Source organism: Vulpes lagopus, chromosome X, assembly GCF_018345385.1.
Source record: "Vulpes lagopus strain Blue_001 chromosome X, ASM1834538v1, whole genome shotgun sequence".
Lineage (NCBI taxonomy): Eukaryota > Metazoa > Chordata > Mammalia > Carnivora > Canidae > Vulpes > Vulpes lagopus.
The window spans coordinates 106,702,805-106,719,216 of NC_054848.1; the positions used below are offsets into that span (position 1 = coordinate 106,702,805).

General features: G+C 40.1%; 1 protein-coding gene across 1 annotated transcript in view; it reads left to right on the forward strand.

Moving 5' to 3' along the window:
* The first annotated feature begins 1,708 nt into the window (after positions 1-1,708).
* The window catches only part of ADGRG4 (adhesion G protein-coupled receptor G4), an 85,937-nt gene continuing 71,233 nt past the window's right edge, over positions 1,709-16,412 (forward strand). Inside the window, exon 1 of the mRNA XM_041740084.1 lies at positions 1,709-2,697. Within this exon, the coding sequence (XP_041596018.1) occupies positions 2,073-2,697 (625 nt within the window). The 5' untranslated portion in view covers positions 1,709-2,072. The remainder of the gene's footprint in view (positions 2,698-16,412) is intronic.

A 16,412-nucleotide genomic window follows, 5' to 3' on the forward strand; every position in this document is an offset into this window, starting at 1 on the left:
AGCCAACCATGATCGATATTGGGTTTCTTAGTGATTATCACCTTGTAGGGTTACCTTTTGATTTATTAGCCACATGAAAGATGATAAGATAATATAATCACATAAGCCAGGGACAGAAATAAACATTTGCTCATCTACCATGGACAGTTCAGAAATAGTTCCCTGGCAGGTGGATGGTAAGGGCTCCAGCACATGGGGGGGGGGGTTTGTGCATGCACACGCATGCGTGTGTGTGGGCAGGCATGTACTTGCTTGCCTTTGAAAGATATTCAGTGGAGGAATGAGGGAGAGAATATTGTAGGGCTAGAGAATATCTAGAAGCTTGCACCTGGGGATATCTCTCAGAAGCAGGGAAGTGGTCACTTCCTGCCGGCCTTTGTAGTGTGCTGTTCTGGCTATCAGTTTTATAGTGGTGGTCCCAATGTCACACCCCTAATTTAGAGGGAGGTTGGAATTCCGTTCTGTCATAAAGCTCTTTTTGGTTTGTCTTGGGCTGTGCTGGCACTGGAATTAGGTTGATGTTCAGCAGTTCTCAAGATATTTGCCTAGGGGCCTGGGGTGTGAGGTTTGTCATGATGATTGTATCACGATTCACCAATAGCTTCCTATTGAAACAAAGGGCATACTCCATTTAAATTTTCTTTTTTTTAAAGATTTTATTTATTTATTCATGAGAGACACACACACACACACACAGAGAGAGAGAGAGGCAGAGGGAGAAGCAGGACCCACGCAGGTAGCCCGATGTGGGACTTGATCCCAGGTCCTCAGGATCATGTCCTGGGCCGAAGGTGGCGCTAAACTGCTGAGCCACCCGGGCTGCCCCAATTTAAATTTTCATAGATATTGCCAAATTGCCCACCAAATGACTGTACTGATGGGCATGTTCTTCAGCAACGTTTGAGAGGGTTTTGCATGCATCATCTCACTTATTTTTCAAACAGTCTTGTATGATCAGTAGATAGGGCTATTATCTGGTATAAATTATAATATAAATAGTGATCCTCTGAGTTGTGTGTGCATACTGAAGCAGACGTTGAGGCATGGGGAGATTAAGCTACTTGATCAAAGTTATACAGCTGACAAATGTCAGAGCTGAGGTTCCAACGCAGGCTCTTTGACTTCAGAGCTGGTGGTAACTGGGTCCATGGCCACCGGAACCTTTTTTTTTTATTTCAGAGAAAGAGAGAGAGAGAGAGAGAGAGAGAGAGAGAGAGAGAGAGAGCATGAGCAGGGGGAGGGGAAAATGGAGGGGAAACAAACCGATTCCCCGCTGGGTGGGAAGCCGATGTGGGGCTCAGTCTCAGGACCCTGAGATCACGCACCACCTGAACCAAAGTCAAGAGTCATTCAATCAGCTGAGCCACCCAGAAACCTGCCACCTAGAAGCTCTTAAAGACATACAGCTCCCTCGGTAATGCGTTGGAAGGAAGGCATCAGGGTACACTCAGGGCAGTGCCATTCCTCCCATTCCTGAGTGCAAACAGAAGCCTTGCAGCTTCACTATTGTCCAACTGGTCATCCCCCAGGTCCCTGTTGGTGCCTTTAGTGAGAAGCAGTCTCCAGAGACAGAATAAATCAAGTAATTTGGCTCAGGAAAAGGCATTGGAGAAATAAATTGCTGTTGCACCATGAATATAATAAGGCAGTTAGGTGGATGGAAATAGCTATCTTTTGATTAGATGAGTGAAGATTATGTGCAGCAGATTTTAAGTCCAAGCTGCCTTTTCCTTGGCCTCCTCCCTGCCAACTAGCTACACACTTCTAACTGCCTCCCCAAACTGTCCAGCTGGTGTGTGCTCTGGGAACACTAATCTGACTTTTAATATTAGCCCAGGCAAAATATAATTAGGAAGAAACTCTTCTGCCAGAAAATGTCACATGCCAATGTCAAATAGAGATGATTTGTGTATATCCAGTATTTGGGCTTTTTTTTTGTTGTTGTTGTTTTGCACCAGTATTGACTCATGATAGCATTGTGTAATCCGGAATTGACTATGTGGCTAAAGAAGATGATAAAATTGAATTTTTGTTACTGAAATTTCATTTGCTTTCTCTCTCCCCTTCTCCAAATGTGGACAGATGCACTTTCACTAAAAGGAAAAAGACTGGATTTTTATGGAAGAGCTGACATGTACGTGAGCCTGACCAACACGATTCCTGAACTCACTCGATTCACAGCATGCATTGACCTGGTATTCGCGGATGACAAATCAAGTAATTGGATGGCCTTCTCCTATATTACCAGTAATGCCTTCCTGGGCAGAGAAGACATAAACCTTGGACTTGGAGGAGACCATCAGCAGCTAATACTACACAGCTTGGGCAAGACCTTTTATATCCGTTACCACCTGACTCCGTTTCAATGGTATACAGTCTGTTTGATGTGGGATGGTGTGAAGGGCAGATTAGAGCTCTTCCTGAATACAGAAAGGATACTTGTAATGATGGATCAACCACAAAACCTGACACCTAATGGGACTCTGATTCTAGGACACTCTCTTATGAACTGGGACAGCCAGGTTGAAAGTGCACTGCCTGGCTTCACTGGCAGCTTGTACTACTTTCAACTTTGGGACCACATCGTGGAAAATGAGGAGTTTATGAAGTGTTTGGGTGGAAATGTTGTTAGTTGGGACGAAGATGTTTGGCTCATCAACAAGATCATTCCAACTGTTGACATGAGACTGCGCTGCTGTGAGTAACTTCTGAATTGTCCTCCTTAGCAAGGGTTGTCCTTGATGTGGTCTTCTGCTCTCTACTCTGGATAACTCATTGTGGTCCAAGGCTCTGTCTTCCTCAGAGGGGCCCAAGGTTGCCAATTTTGTCATCTGCTTTTTAATGTAGAGCAAATACCATTTTCTTTTTCTTTTCTTTCTTTTATTTTGATATGATTTAAAATTTGCAGAAAAATTACAACAGGACAAGGAACTTCTACATGTTTTTACCTGGGTTCACCGACTATTACATTTTCCCTGCATTTTAGTAGTCTTCCTCTCTCTCTCTCTTTCCTCCTCCCTACACACACACACACACACACACACACACACACACACACACACATATACTGTTTCTTAATCATTTGAGAGTAAGTTGTGGACATAATGTCTCATTACCCCTACATATCTCAGTGAGTATTTCCTTAGAATAAGGACATTCTCTTACTATAATATAATCCCGGGGTCCTGGGATCAAGTCCCGCATTGGGCTCCCTGCTCAGCAGGGAGTCTGCTTCTCCCTCTTCCTTTACACCCTCCATCATGCTCTCTATCTCTCACTCTTTATCTAAAATAAATAAATAAAATCTTAAAAAATAACTAATTTCTGGGAAGGAGTGCATGGGGGGGCTCAGTCGATTAAGCGTCCTACTCTTGGTTTCAGAACAGGTCATGATCTCATGAGTCGTGGGACTCTGCTCTGTGTTGAGCTCTGTGCTCATCCAGGAGTTTGCATGAGGATTCTCTCCCTCTGCCCTTCCCCATTCACCTTCTTTCTCTTTTTCCTAGATAAATGAATCAATCTTTAGAAAAGAACTAATTTCTGGGGAGGTATTTGGAAGCTATGTAAATACCCTGTTGTTATCAAACTTTCACCCAAAAGTTTTTCATCTATTGATGATACTTGCCTCAATGGTTTATACAATGGTCACAAAATGTTGATTTTTAAAACTCCATCAGTTTTCAGCATTTATTAGTTAGTATTCTATTGCAAGGAAGAGTGTTTTCTTCTTCCACACTTACTTCTATATTCCTTCAGTTGTTTATGTGTTTATACCAGCATGAACTCATGGAGTCCTACCTTATTCCATGGGTTACAATATGTTGCTTTTATTCTGATGTTCAAATTGGCCCAGTTTGGGCCAGTGGGAGTCCTTCCAACTGGCTCTAGTGTCCTTTTGACACATTCACATCATTTTTTGAGTACCCCCTTACTTTTAGCATAAGATGTTATAGGCTCATCTTGTACTTTTTCTTCTTGGCACAAGAATCAACAATTTTACCAGAGAGTTCTGGTTCCTTTTAGCAAGGAATGGGATTTATAAACCAATTCATTTTTCTTTCATGAGCAATGATGATGTTAGGAACTGTTTGGGATGGAGTTCTTATAAGAAAACTGGCTCTTTGGAATGACACATGTATTTTTCTCCTTCTTTCCAATTTCAACAGGAAAATATAGGATTGGTTTTCTCTGTACAACCCTGTTCTCTCCTCAAATCCAATCTTTTCCACCCTCAGCATCAGCAGTCCTGAGCATGGGTAAAGTCAGTGATAATATCATCAAGATGGGATTTTTTTCTCATTTCCTGAAATGTTCACTCATTCTTAGGTTTTATGAATTTGGGGGGTGGTTATCGAAGAAATGAGGGCTAGATCCATGCTTAATAGGCTCCCACAGACTATGGAGATATATTTTCACCAGCAGTCTGGGTGCTGTTTGAATTAATGGCAAAGGTAGATTCCAGGGGGTTTCTGTGTTTCTTTGAGATCAGACTAATGCAAAGGAACAAGAAAGCAATTCCTTTGAGCAACTACCTAAAGGCATTTGGTTTTTCTCTTTTCTGAAGCCTTGAAAATAAAAGAGAATAGTCCTAGCTGGCTCCGATTACAAAACAGAGCTAGGGACTAGTAGGTTAAGCCTGAAAAGCTCACCCAAAGCAGTTTAAAGTAACTTTATCTTTGATCTAAAGAACCGGAAGCATGGCTCTATTAAATCCACATGCTTAGCAGTGGTCTTTGAAAACCTAATCTGGCCAGTGAATTGCCTTGGCCTTTCCTACTACTTTGCTGGTAACTAACTGATGTGTTAAAGTGCGAGACAACCCTCATTTACTTTGCTCTTTTGTACACTCTTTAAATGTACAATGTATCCTCTTGGTCTGATTGGGACCCGGTAGGCATAACACACAAATAATCCAACATGGCAAAAAGGAAAAGAAAACACAACCTAAAATGACAACCAGCAAAAGGAGTAGAAAATGTTATTTTTACTGTTCAGGTTTCTTCATATGTTCGTTCTAAACCGTAGACCAGGGGTCCAGAATGGCCTTGATGGGTGTTCAAAGCCCTTGAAATTGCATGCAACATACTAAAAATGCAAGATGTATTCTTTTCTCTGAGGACAGCATCTACAGTTTCCATCATATTCAAAAATAATATGATAATTGCTACCTTTTATGAAGTTCTTGCCGCATGCCAGGCATTTTATTAGATGAGGAAAGAAAGGCTCCACAAGGTTAAGTAAATTGCTTAATGTCACCTATTAAATAAGCAGTGGAGCTAGGATTTGAGCAAAGATTTGTCCAGTTGCAAAGCTCATGTTCTTTGAACCCCCACACCATGCAGGACTACCTCTAGGGATCTGTGGCCCCCAAAAGATTATGACCACTGTTTTAGAAGCTTCCTTTGAAGGGATTTGCTGGTGCTAATAACCCACCTGGGGAAATTAGGCTACCAGCTGCAGTCACTGCTTGCTCACAACTGAAGGAGCTGTAACACCACAGAATTTCTTCTATCACAGTCCTAGCCTAGCCTTGTGACATCTGGGGAAAAGGGGGCAATTACATAAAAAAATAGGAGTGATTACAACATGTCTAGCTTCAGCTTTTGCCTAATAAATTGGTATTTATGGTCCATAGAAGGATTATGACCTTTAAAAATAAATTTTAATGAGCACATTGCTAGGTTACAAATCTCAATAAATCTATTTACACGTAAATTATATATGTATATATTTATATATTCATGAGAACAAGGCTTTTGGGGGAACATTTGCTGAAAACCATGAACCCTACCTGGATTTAATAAACAAGTATTCACTATAGTTGGAGATGTCTCAGGAATATTTAAGCAACACAGTGATAAATAATAATAACAGCAAAGTTGCCAGTCATTAGTAATTTAGTTTTGGAGTTGTTTTTAAGCATCTTTTCTTTATTTTTACAACTTACGAATGCAGGCAGTGCCTGGCTGGCTCAGTCAGTGGAGCATGTGACTCTTGATCTCAGGGTTGTAAATTTGGTGTACACATTGGGTGTGGAGATTACTTGAAGACAAAATCTTTAGGGCCTCCTGGCTAGTTCAGTCAGTGGAGCATGTGACTCTTGATTTCAGGGTCGTGTATTCAATCCTCAAGTTGGGTGTAGAGCCTACCTAAAAGAAAAAAAAAATCTTTTAAAAATATTTTATTTGCTTATTTGAGATAGAGAGTGCTCACCACTTTGGGGAGGGGCACAGGGAGCTTGAGAAGGACAAGCAGACTCCCTGCTGAATGGGGAGACCTATATAAGGCTCCATCCCAGGATCCTGAGATCATGACCTGGGCCAAACACAGATGCTTAACTGACTGAGCCACCCAGGTGCCCCTTCAAAAAATAAAGTCTTGGGGATCCCTGGGTGGCTCAGCGGTTTAGCGCCTGCCTTTGGCCCAGGGCACTATCCTGGAGTCCCAGGATCGAGTCGTACATCAGGCTCCCGGCGTGGAGCCTGCTTCTCCCTCCTCCTGTGTCTCTGCCTCTCTCTCTCTATCATGAATAAATAAATAAATCTTTAAAAAAAATTTTTTTAAAAATTCCAAGTGCAATACATCATGGTTGTTTATTATACCGTGTTTACTATAATATAAAATCAAGGGCAGCCTGGGTGGCGCGGCGGTTTAGCGCCACCTTCAGCCCAGGGCGTGATCCTGGAGACCCAGGATCGAGTCCCACATCCGGCTCCCTGCATGGAGCCTGCTTCTCCCTCTGCCTGTGCCTCTGCCTCTCTGTCTCTCATGACTAAATAAAATCTTAAAAAAAAATAAATTGATTTATCATTTTTGCTATTTTGTTACTCTATTCATTAAAATGGATTTTTAAAAAGTAAAAATAATAGATATGCTGGTAAAAATTCAAACAATGCATAAAGATATAAATTAAAAGTAAAAGCCTCCTTTCTCATCCAATCTCTTACCCTAAGCACCTCTCCATAAAAGTGATGATTGTTAACAATTTCTATGTATCATTGCAGGAACAATTTAAAACTTGGGTTTACATGAAAATAGTCTTTGTTTTTCTTTTTCAAAGTTGGGATCATCATTATACACAAAGTCTTTTTTTTATTCACCTAGTAATATATTTTTGAGGCATTCTCATATCAGAAAATACAGAAAATAGAACTACCTGATTATTGGGGTGGGGGGGTGGAGAATGCTGATTAGTATGATAGAGTGGGAATCTCCTGTAATTTATTCAGTGAGCTCCCCTTGAAGGATATTTAAGTTGTTTCCAGGTTTTAGCTGCGTCAAAAGTCTACAGTATTTTGAAAATAAATGGATGGTGACAAGAATTTCTTGAAGTGACCATTAGGGACTGATCAATCACAAGCTAAAATTCCTCTCTAGGTATGTTGAGCATAATTGCCTAATCTTAGCTCAGACACATGATCCAACAAAGGATTTGTTCTGACTTATGGATATATGAAGACGAAGTCTTCCTAAAGATACGCAGGTGAAATGACTCCTAGTTATGCATTTGAGAAATCCCCTTTGGAAAGAATGAAATGACATGAACTGAGTCCATCCTGGGAAATCTGCACTGTATCAAAACCCAGGGTCCCTGTATCTGTGGAGCTATTGATTTGCTAAGATTTATTAATGGATCTCATGCTCCAGCTGCTTTGGATTACTTTATGAACTAACCATTCTTCGAATATGGAGAGATTGATTATATAGTTTATGCACTTTCTAAGGCCTTTGTTTGGCCCACTAGGAAGCCCTCTAAGCAATTATCAGCTCTGATAGGAAAGGTTCCATAGCGATGAGCTCTACTAGGTAAAAGGTAATTTGGTTTGGCCCTTGTATGTAATTCTCTGTGCTATCCTCGTTTTTTATCACGAAAGATAAGCAGGAGCAGTTTGTAGTTTGCTCGAACCTCCTTATTTGTATTCCTCTGCATGGGGTGACATTCTCCTATAGATTCAGAGATGGAAGCTCTAGCCTGTCTCTCTTCCTATCTCAGAATTCATTTTTCATGTCCTTGCCTGGAAACAGAATACAGACACCATTTTGAAAAATACATATATATTTTCTCATCATCTTAAAGATACTCATTTCATATTTTTTCTGCCCGCAGGCAAATCTGTCTGTAGCAGTTTCTGGTCACTATTATCTCTAACAAATCTAATAAACACACTCTGAATTATATTTCCAAAGGTCATGATTGAGAGAAAAAAACAGATGCAATATGTAGGCTAGGAAAACACAAGGATTTAATATGAGGTGATATACCCAAATCACACGCAGAATTTGGTACCTTAGCAAATGTTCTACTTAATATTCTGTTGGCAGGTACATCTGCAACAAAATGCCTCATAAATATTCAGCTACTCTATACCTCTGTTCTCCAGCTCCCAATGATTACAATAATACAATTTTGTCTAGAGTGAAGGAGCAAATGGCAATTAAGCCCACAGGCCCCTGTGAATTAGCATGGATTATCCCCACTTTAAAATACAGAGATAGCAAAGCTCATGCAAATCATTTGTGCAAATGATCACGTGTTCACAAATGGGAAGAATGAATGTGGCAAAACATGTTTGCAAGTCCTTCAAAGATAGAGGCCAGACTCTATAGTTTCTGTGGTCCCTCCAGTAGGGATGGACATTCAGTTATCACTCAACTACTTTCATGATGTGGGCTTTTGCACTTGCCTATTTTTTAATTGAGATCATTGTAGATTCACATGTGGCTAGAGATCCCTGTACAATTTGTCCAGTTTCCTCCAAGACTAACATTTCACAAAACTACAGTATAACCATCAGAATATTGATATTGATACAACTCACCAATCTTATTCAGATTTCTCTAGTTTTACTTGTACTTATTTGCATGTGTGTATTAAATTCTATATAATTCTATCACCTGTATTGATTTGTGCATCTACCTCCACAGTCAAGGCAGTGAACACTTTCAATACTTTGGGGATCCCTCCTGTTGCCCTTTATAAACACAAGCATCTCCCCCCTGCTCTTTCTCTCCACTTCCCTTTGCTCCCCACATCTCTAACTCTTGACAACCACTAATCTGTCTGCCATTTCTAAAAGTCTGTTATTTCAAAAATGTTAGTAAATGGAATTAGATGGTATGTAATCTTTTGGCATTGACTTTTTTTTCACTCAGCATCATTCCCTTAAGATTCATCCAAGTTGTATGTATCCATAGTTTGTCCTTTTCCATTGCTGAGTAGGGTTCCATGGTATGGATGAACCACAGTTTGTTTAGACATTCACTTGTCAAAGGACATTTGGATTGATTCCAATTTGGGGCTATATCCACTCCCTCTCCCTAAAAGAAACCCACATTATGTTATGAATCTTTGTGTAGAGGTTTTTGTGTAAACAGAAATCTTCATTTCTCTGGGATAAGGACCCAAGCATGCAATTGCTGAGCTGTATGGTAGTTGCACATTTAGTTTTATATAAAACTGTCAGGCTGTGGCTGTGGCCAGCATTTGATGTTGCCACTACTTTTTATTTTAGCCATTCTGGTAAGTATGTAGTGCTGTTTCATTATGGTTTTCATTTGCGTTTCCTTGGTGCCTAATGACATTGAACATCTTTTTCGTTCTTCTTTTTTTTTTTTTAAAGATTTTATTTATTTGACAGAGAGAGAGAGAGAGATGGAACACAAGTAGGCAGAGTGGCAGGCAGAGGGAGAGGGAGAAGCAGACTCCTTGTGGAGAAGGGAGCCCAATGCAGGGCTCGATCCCAGGACCCTGTGATCATGACCTAAGCTGAAAGCAGATGTTTAATGGATTGAGCCACCCAGGTGCCCCTGAATATCTTTCCCTATGATTATTTTGCCATCTGTACATCGTCTTCAGTAAACTGTCTATTCATGTTTTTGCCCTCTTTTTTTTTTAAATTGCATTTGTTTTACTGTTGAGTCTTGAGAGCTCTTTATATATTCTAGTCCTTAGTTGGATATATGTTTTGCAAATATTTTCTCCTAGTCTCTATATTGCTTTTTAAAATCCTTTTCACATGGGCTTTCATGGAACAAAATCTTTTAGTTTTGGTAAAGTCCAATTTATCAGTTTTTCTTTTTGTGGATCATGCTTTTGGTGTCAAGTTGAAGAACTCTTTGTTTAGTGCTAATTTTGTACCCTCTAACCATATTGAACTCACTTCTAAGTTTCAAGAGGTTGGTTTTTTTAGATTACTTGGGATTTTCTACATGGACAATCATGTAATCTGCAATGATTTGAAGAATTTTTTTATTAAGTAAACTCTACCCCCAATGTGGGACTTGAATTCACAACCCTGAAATCAAGAGTTCCATTCTCAGTTGACTGAGCCAGCCTGGCACCCTTCCAATGCCTTTTATTTCTTTTCCTTTCCTGCTGGAATGCCTCTAACTTCCAGTACTATGTTGACTAAAAGTGGTGAGAGTGGGCATTCTTGCCTTGTTCCCAGTCTTGGAGGGAAGACATTCAGTCTTTTACTATTATGGTGGATTTTATTGCTCTTTTAAAAAGATTTAGTTATTTATTTGAGAGAGAGAGAGAGAGAGAGAGAGAGAGAGCAAGAAGGGGGAGGGACAGAGAGAGAGGGAGAGAGAGAATCTTAAGTAGACTTCCCACTGAGTGCAGAGCTTAACTCACGGCTTGAACTCACAACGCTGAGATCATGACCTGAGCTGAAATCGAGTCATTTAACCGACTGAGCCACCCAGGCATCCCTGGTTGATTTTAAATGTAGGTTTCTTGGTGATGATCTTTATAAATTGACATAAATATCCCATGTTCCTAACTTGCTAAGGGATTTTATCATGAATGTACATGGGCTTTTTTAAAAAAAGATTTTATTTATTTATTTATGAGAGACAGAGAAAGAGAGGCAGACATAGACAGAGGGAGAAGCAGGCCCCTCACAGGGAGCCTGATGTGGGACTCCATACTGGATCCCAGAATCATGCCCTGAGCTGAAGGCAGATGCTCAATGGCTGAGCCACCCAGGCATCCCTGTACTTGGGATTTTTGTCAAGTGCTTTTTCTGTATCAGTTGAACGTGTTTCCTAACCCATGTAATTAATTGCGAGGCTTGAGGTTTGAAAGAATCTTTAATTCCTATAAATCTTGGTTAAAAAGATACTGACACTTAATTGGATTGGCTTTATTTGAGATATGAATGATTCTTCAAGGCAGATATTGTTTTAGTGCATGGCTGTAATTTGGGATCCTCATTGGGTTTCGATGCCTAGGCTCGCAAGAGCACCTTCACATTTTGTTTTATCACCATGATACTCTCCTCTAGGGTTTATGTCTCATTATTTTGGATGATTACTTATTCTTGAGCTGTTCAGCACTTGCAGAACTTGGTTTTTATTATCTAAGTTTGTCTTTCCTTGTTTTTTTAGGTAGAGTCTCTTCTTTCTCCTAGGTTTGTGGTGGTTCTGTGTAAATTGAGGGCATGCACTTATGGGTACTAGATAATTAAAACACTGGCACAGACAGAACATGAGAGACTCTTAACTCTGGGAAACGAACAAGGGGTGGTGGAAAGGGAGGTGGGCGGGGGGTGGGGGTGACTGGGTGACCGGCACTGAGGGGGGCACTTGATGGGATGAGCACTGGGTGTTATGCTATATGTTGTCAAATTGAACTCCAATTTAAAAAAATGAATAAAAATAAAAACAAAAAAATCAAAAATAACACTGGCACACACTGTCTTATGTCTCTACATGTTTTATCTTTGGAAATCTCATCCTATCAACACTGTACCTCTCTGGGCCTAGTCTCTAAATGAAAGGATTGAATACAATCTCCAAGACTTAGTTCTATGATTCTGTGATTTTGATTAAAAAAGACTTGAGTCTTTGTTAATAAAGATGTTAGAGGAAAAACTTGGTACAGTAATCCCTCTGGAAAAAACCTCTCATCTGAAAGATTCAAAAGGAGGTTTGCTGAAGTAGAGAAATCCAGGCTTTGGGTTAAAGTGAGGCAATGTAAGTTGCATTATTTTCTAAGAAATACTTGGTACTTAAAATACTACCTGCTTGGCAATTTTGTTCAACTCATTTATTTTTCCTTTTCTAAGCTTTTAAAAAGGATTTTATTTATTTATTTATTTATTTATTTATTTATTTATTTATTTATTTTACAGAGAGATAGAGAGAGAGAGTGGGAGGAGGGACAGAGACGGGAGAAGGAGAGAATCTCAAGCAAACTGTCTTGAGTGTGGAGCCTGATGAGAGGCTGGATCTCATGACCCTGAAATCATGACTTGAGCTGAAACCAAGAGTCAAATGTTTAACCAACTGAGCCACCCAGGCACCCCTTAAGATTTTATTTCATTTTTTTAAAGATTTTATTTATTTACTCATGAGAGACACAGAGAGAGACAGAGGCAGAGACACAGGCAGAGGGAGAAGCAGGCTCCATGCAGGGAGCCCTATGTGAGACTCGATCCTGGGACTCCAGGATCATGCCCTGGGCCGAAGGCAGTTGCCAAACTGCTGAGCCACCCAGAGATCCCAAGATTTTATTTTTAAGTAATCTCTACACCTAATGTGGGGCTTGAACTCAGAACCCTGAAATCAAGTGTCCCACACTCCCCTAAGACAGCCATGTGTCCCTCCTTTCCTAAGTTTTACGCTTCTTTTTGAGATGGTTACTGGAAATGTTAATAACAATTAACATCCACAACTCAGCCATCTTTAGATACAAATACCATACCTAACTCCCAACCTCTGTGTTCTGAGTTTCCAGTTACTCATTAGGACTCCTGTAATAGTGCTCTTTGAATATTGTATTAAATAAAATAACTTGGACTTTTGTGGCACTTGGTATTTTATTGTTTTCCAAAAATTTAGTGCAGTTCCATCATGAATCTTTTGTAAAGGAGTGGGAATTATTGTATTCTTGGAGAGTGATTCAGGCTCTGGGATGCCATACTCCTCAAATGTGGCATAAGTGACCCTTTAACAGGTTTGCTAAGCCAGTTGGCTGTGTAAAGCCATCTGTAAAAATGGGAACTAAAATCCTGACAATTCTCCCTCTACTTGTAGTTTTGAAGGTAGAAAGCTTGAAACAAATTTTGTGCTGCAGAAATATAGCAGTTTCTTGATAAGGCCTAACAGAATACGAATCTCTGATTGTTGAAACTATATTGTAAAATTCAGTGGGGGAGTACTTCTTATATAACTTTGACTTTCGCCCTTATATACATGTGTTGTGACTTTATGCATGTATGACTTTCATTAACTCTATCTGTACAGTCAGTTGCAGGCTTCTGAGTGTCATTCATCCCACTTGCTAATGGCTGCAAAATCCTAAAGAACATCCTACATACATCTCAGAATTTCTATATATGCAAATTAAAAGTAATTCTAATGCTCAAGACAGTGAAACAAGTTAGTAGATTGTCTACCACCATAATTATTTTTACATCTTAAGTAATATGCTTCTCGGGTGGATAAATTAAAAATGCTAATTTCCCAATGGTAAATATGCATGATTTCATTCTGGGTGATCTGCACTGGAGAAAAACTATGACTCAGTCTTTTTTTTTTTTTTTAATTAATTTTTATTGGTGTTCAATTTACCAACATACAGAAAAACACCCAGTGCTCATCCCGTCAAGTGTCCACCTCAGTGCCCGTCACCCCTTCCCCTCCAACACCCGCCCTCCTCCCCTTCCACCACCCCTAGTTCGTTTCCCCGAGTTAGGAGTCTTTATGTTCTGTCTCCCTTCCTGATATTTCCCAACATTTCTTCTCCCTTCCTTTATATTCCCTTTCACCATTATTCATATTCCCCAAATGAATGAGAACATACACTGTTTGTCCTTCTCCGATTGACTTATTTCACTCAGCATAATACCCTCCAGTTCCATCCACGTTGAAGCAAATGGTGGGTATTTGTCGTTTCTAATTGCTGAGTAATATTCCATTGTATACATAAACCACATCTTCTTTATCCATTCATCTTTCGATGGACACCGAGGCTCCTTCCACAGTTTGGCTATTGTGGCCATTGCTGATAGAAACATCGGGGTGCAGGTGTCCCGACGTTTCATTGCATCTGAATCTTTGGGGTAAATCCCCAACAGTGCAATTGCTGGGTCGTAGGGCAGGTCTATTTTTAACTCTTTGAGGAACCTCCACACAGTTTTCCAGAGTGGCTGCACCAGTTCACATTCCCACCAACAGTGTAAGAGGGTTCCCTTTCTCCGCATCCTCTCCAACATTTGTGGTTTCCTGCCTTGTTAATTTTCCCCATTCTCACTGGTGTGAGGTGGTATCTCATTGTGGTTTTGATTTGTATTTCCCTGATGGCAAGTGATGCAGAGCATTTTCTCATGTGCATGTTGGCCATGTCCATGTCTTCCTCTGTGAGATTTCTCTTCATGTCTTTTGCCCATTTCATGATTGGATTGTTTGTTTCTTTGGTGCTGAGTTTAATAAGTTCTTTATAGATTTTGGAAACTAGCCCTTTATCTGATATGTCATTTGCAAATATCTTCTCCCATTCTGTAGGTTGTCTTTTAGTTTTGTTGACTGTATCCTTTGCTGTGTGCAAAAGCTTCTTATCTTGATGAAGTCCCAATAGTTCATTTTTGCTTTTGTTTCTTTTGCCTTTGTGGATGTATCTTGCAAGAAGTTACTGTGGCCAAGTTCAAAAAGGGTGTTGCCTGTGTTCTCCTCTAGGATTTTGATGGAATCTTGTCTCACATTTAGATCTTTCATCCATTTTGAGTTTATCTTTGTGTATGGTGAAAGAGAGTGGTCCAGTTTCATTCTTCTGCATGTGGATGTCCAATTTTCCCAGCACCATTTATTGAAGAGACTGTCTTTCTTCCAATGGATAGTCTTTCCTCCTTTATCGAATATTAGATGACCGTACATTTCAGGGTCCCCTTCTGGGTTCTCTATTCTGTTCCATTGATCTATGTGTCTGTTTTTGTGCCAGTACCACACTGTCTTGATGACCACAGCTTTGTAGTACAACCTGAAATCTGGCATTGTGATGCCCCCAGCTAAGGTTTTCTTTTTTAAAATTCCCCTGGCTATTCGGGGTCTTTTCTGATTCCACACAAATCTTAAAATAATTTGTTCTAACTCTCTGAAGAAAGTCCATGGTATTTTGATAGGGATTGCATTAAACGTATAAATTGCCCTGGGTAACATTGACATTTTTACAATATTAATTCTGCCAATCCATGAGCATGGAATATTTTTCCATCTCTTTGTGTCTTCCTCAATTTCTTTCAGAAGTGTTCTATAGTTTTTAGGGTATAGATCTTTTACCTCTTTGGTTAGGTTTATTCCTAGGTATCTTATGCTTTTGGGTGCAATTGTAAATGGGATTGACTCCTTAATTTCTCTTTCTTCAGTCTCATTGTTAGTGTATAGAAATGCCATTGATTTCTGGGCATTGATTTTGTATCCTGCCACGCTACCAAATTGCTGTATGAGTTCTAGCAATCTTGGGGTGGAGTCTTTTGGGTTTTCTATGTAGAGTATCATGTCATCGGCGAAGAGGGAGAGTTTGACTTCTTCTTTGCCAATTTGAATGCCTTTAATGTCTTTTTGTTGTCTGATTGCTGAGGCGAGGACTTCCAGAACGATGTTGAACAGCAGTGGTGAGAGTGGACATCCCTGTCTTGTTCCTGATCTTAGGGGAAAGGCTCCCAGTGCTTCCCCATTGAGAATGATATTTGCTGTGGGCTTTTCATAAATGGCTTTTAAGATGTATGACTCAGTCTTGAATTTTACTCTGCACCATTTTCACTTGGATGTTCTATCACCCCAAATTCCACTTATCCAAGTCAGAAGTGCATGTTTTTCTCCTGAGAGAGGCCACCTTCCTAATTTTCCTATTTCCTATGAGTATCACTGCTATTCTCCCAGTTGTCCAAGAGCAAAATTTGAATCTTCTGAGATTTCTCTGTCTTCTTCATCTTGTAAGCTTCTTTGTTATCATAACCTGTCAATTCTTCCTTTAGGAATCCCCACACTACTCTTATTTCATTCCAAGCTCTCATCATCCACTTATTCAGTCAGCCTGCACATATTTACTGGACATCTACTGTGTGCCAGGCCCTATGCTAGGCACTAAGGATACACTGGTTATTAAAGAAAGGTGGGATCCCTGTGCATCCGGTGTAGTGGGGAAGACAGACAGTAATAAACATACACCAATGTAAACCTGCAGCTGTGACAACTACTATGAAGAAGAGGTATGGAGTGTCCAAAGAGCCTAGAATGCATTGGTTTTGTCCAATCATGGAACCTAAGGAAGGTAGCAGGCTTCTCTGAGGAAGCAATCCATGAGTTGAGATCTGAAGGATGAGGAGAAGTTAATCCGATGAAAAGGGACAGGAAGAACATTCCAAGTACAGCTAACAGTGTAGGTAGTGGTCTTGTGGTAAGAAAGT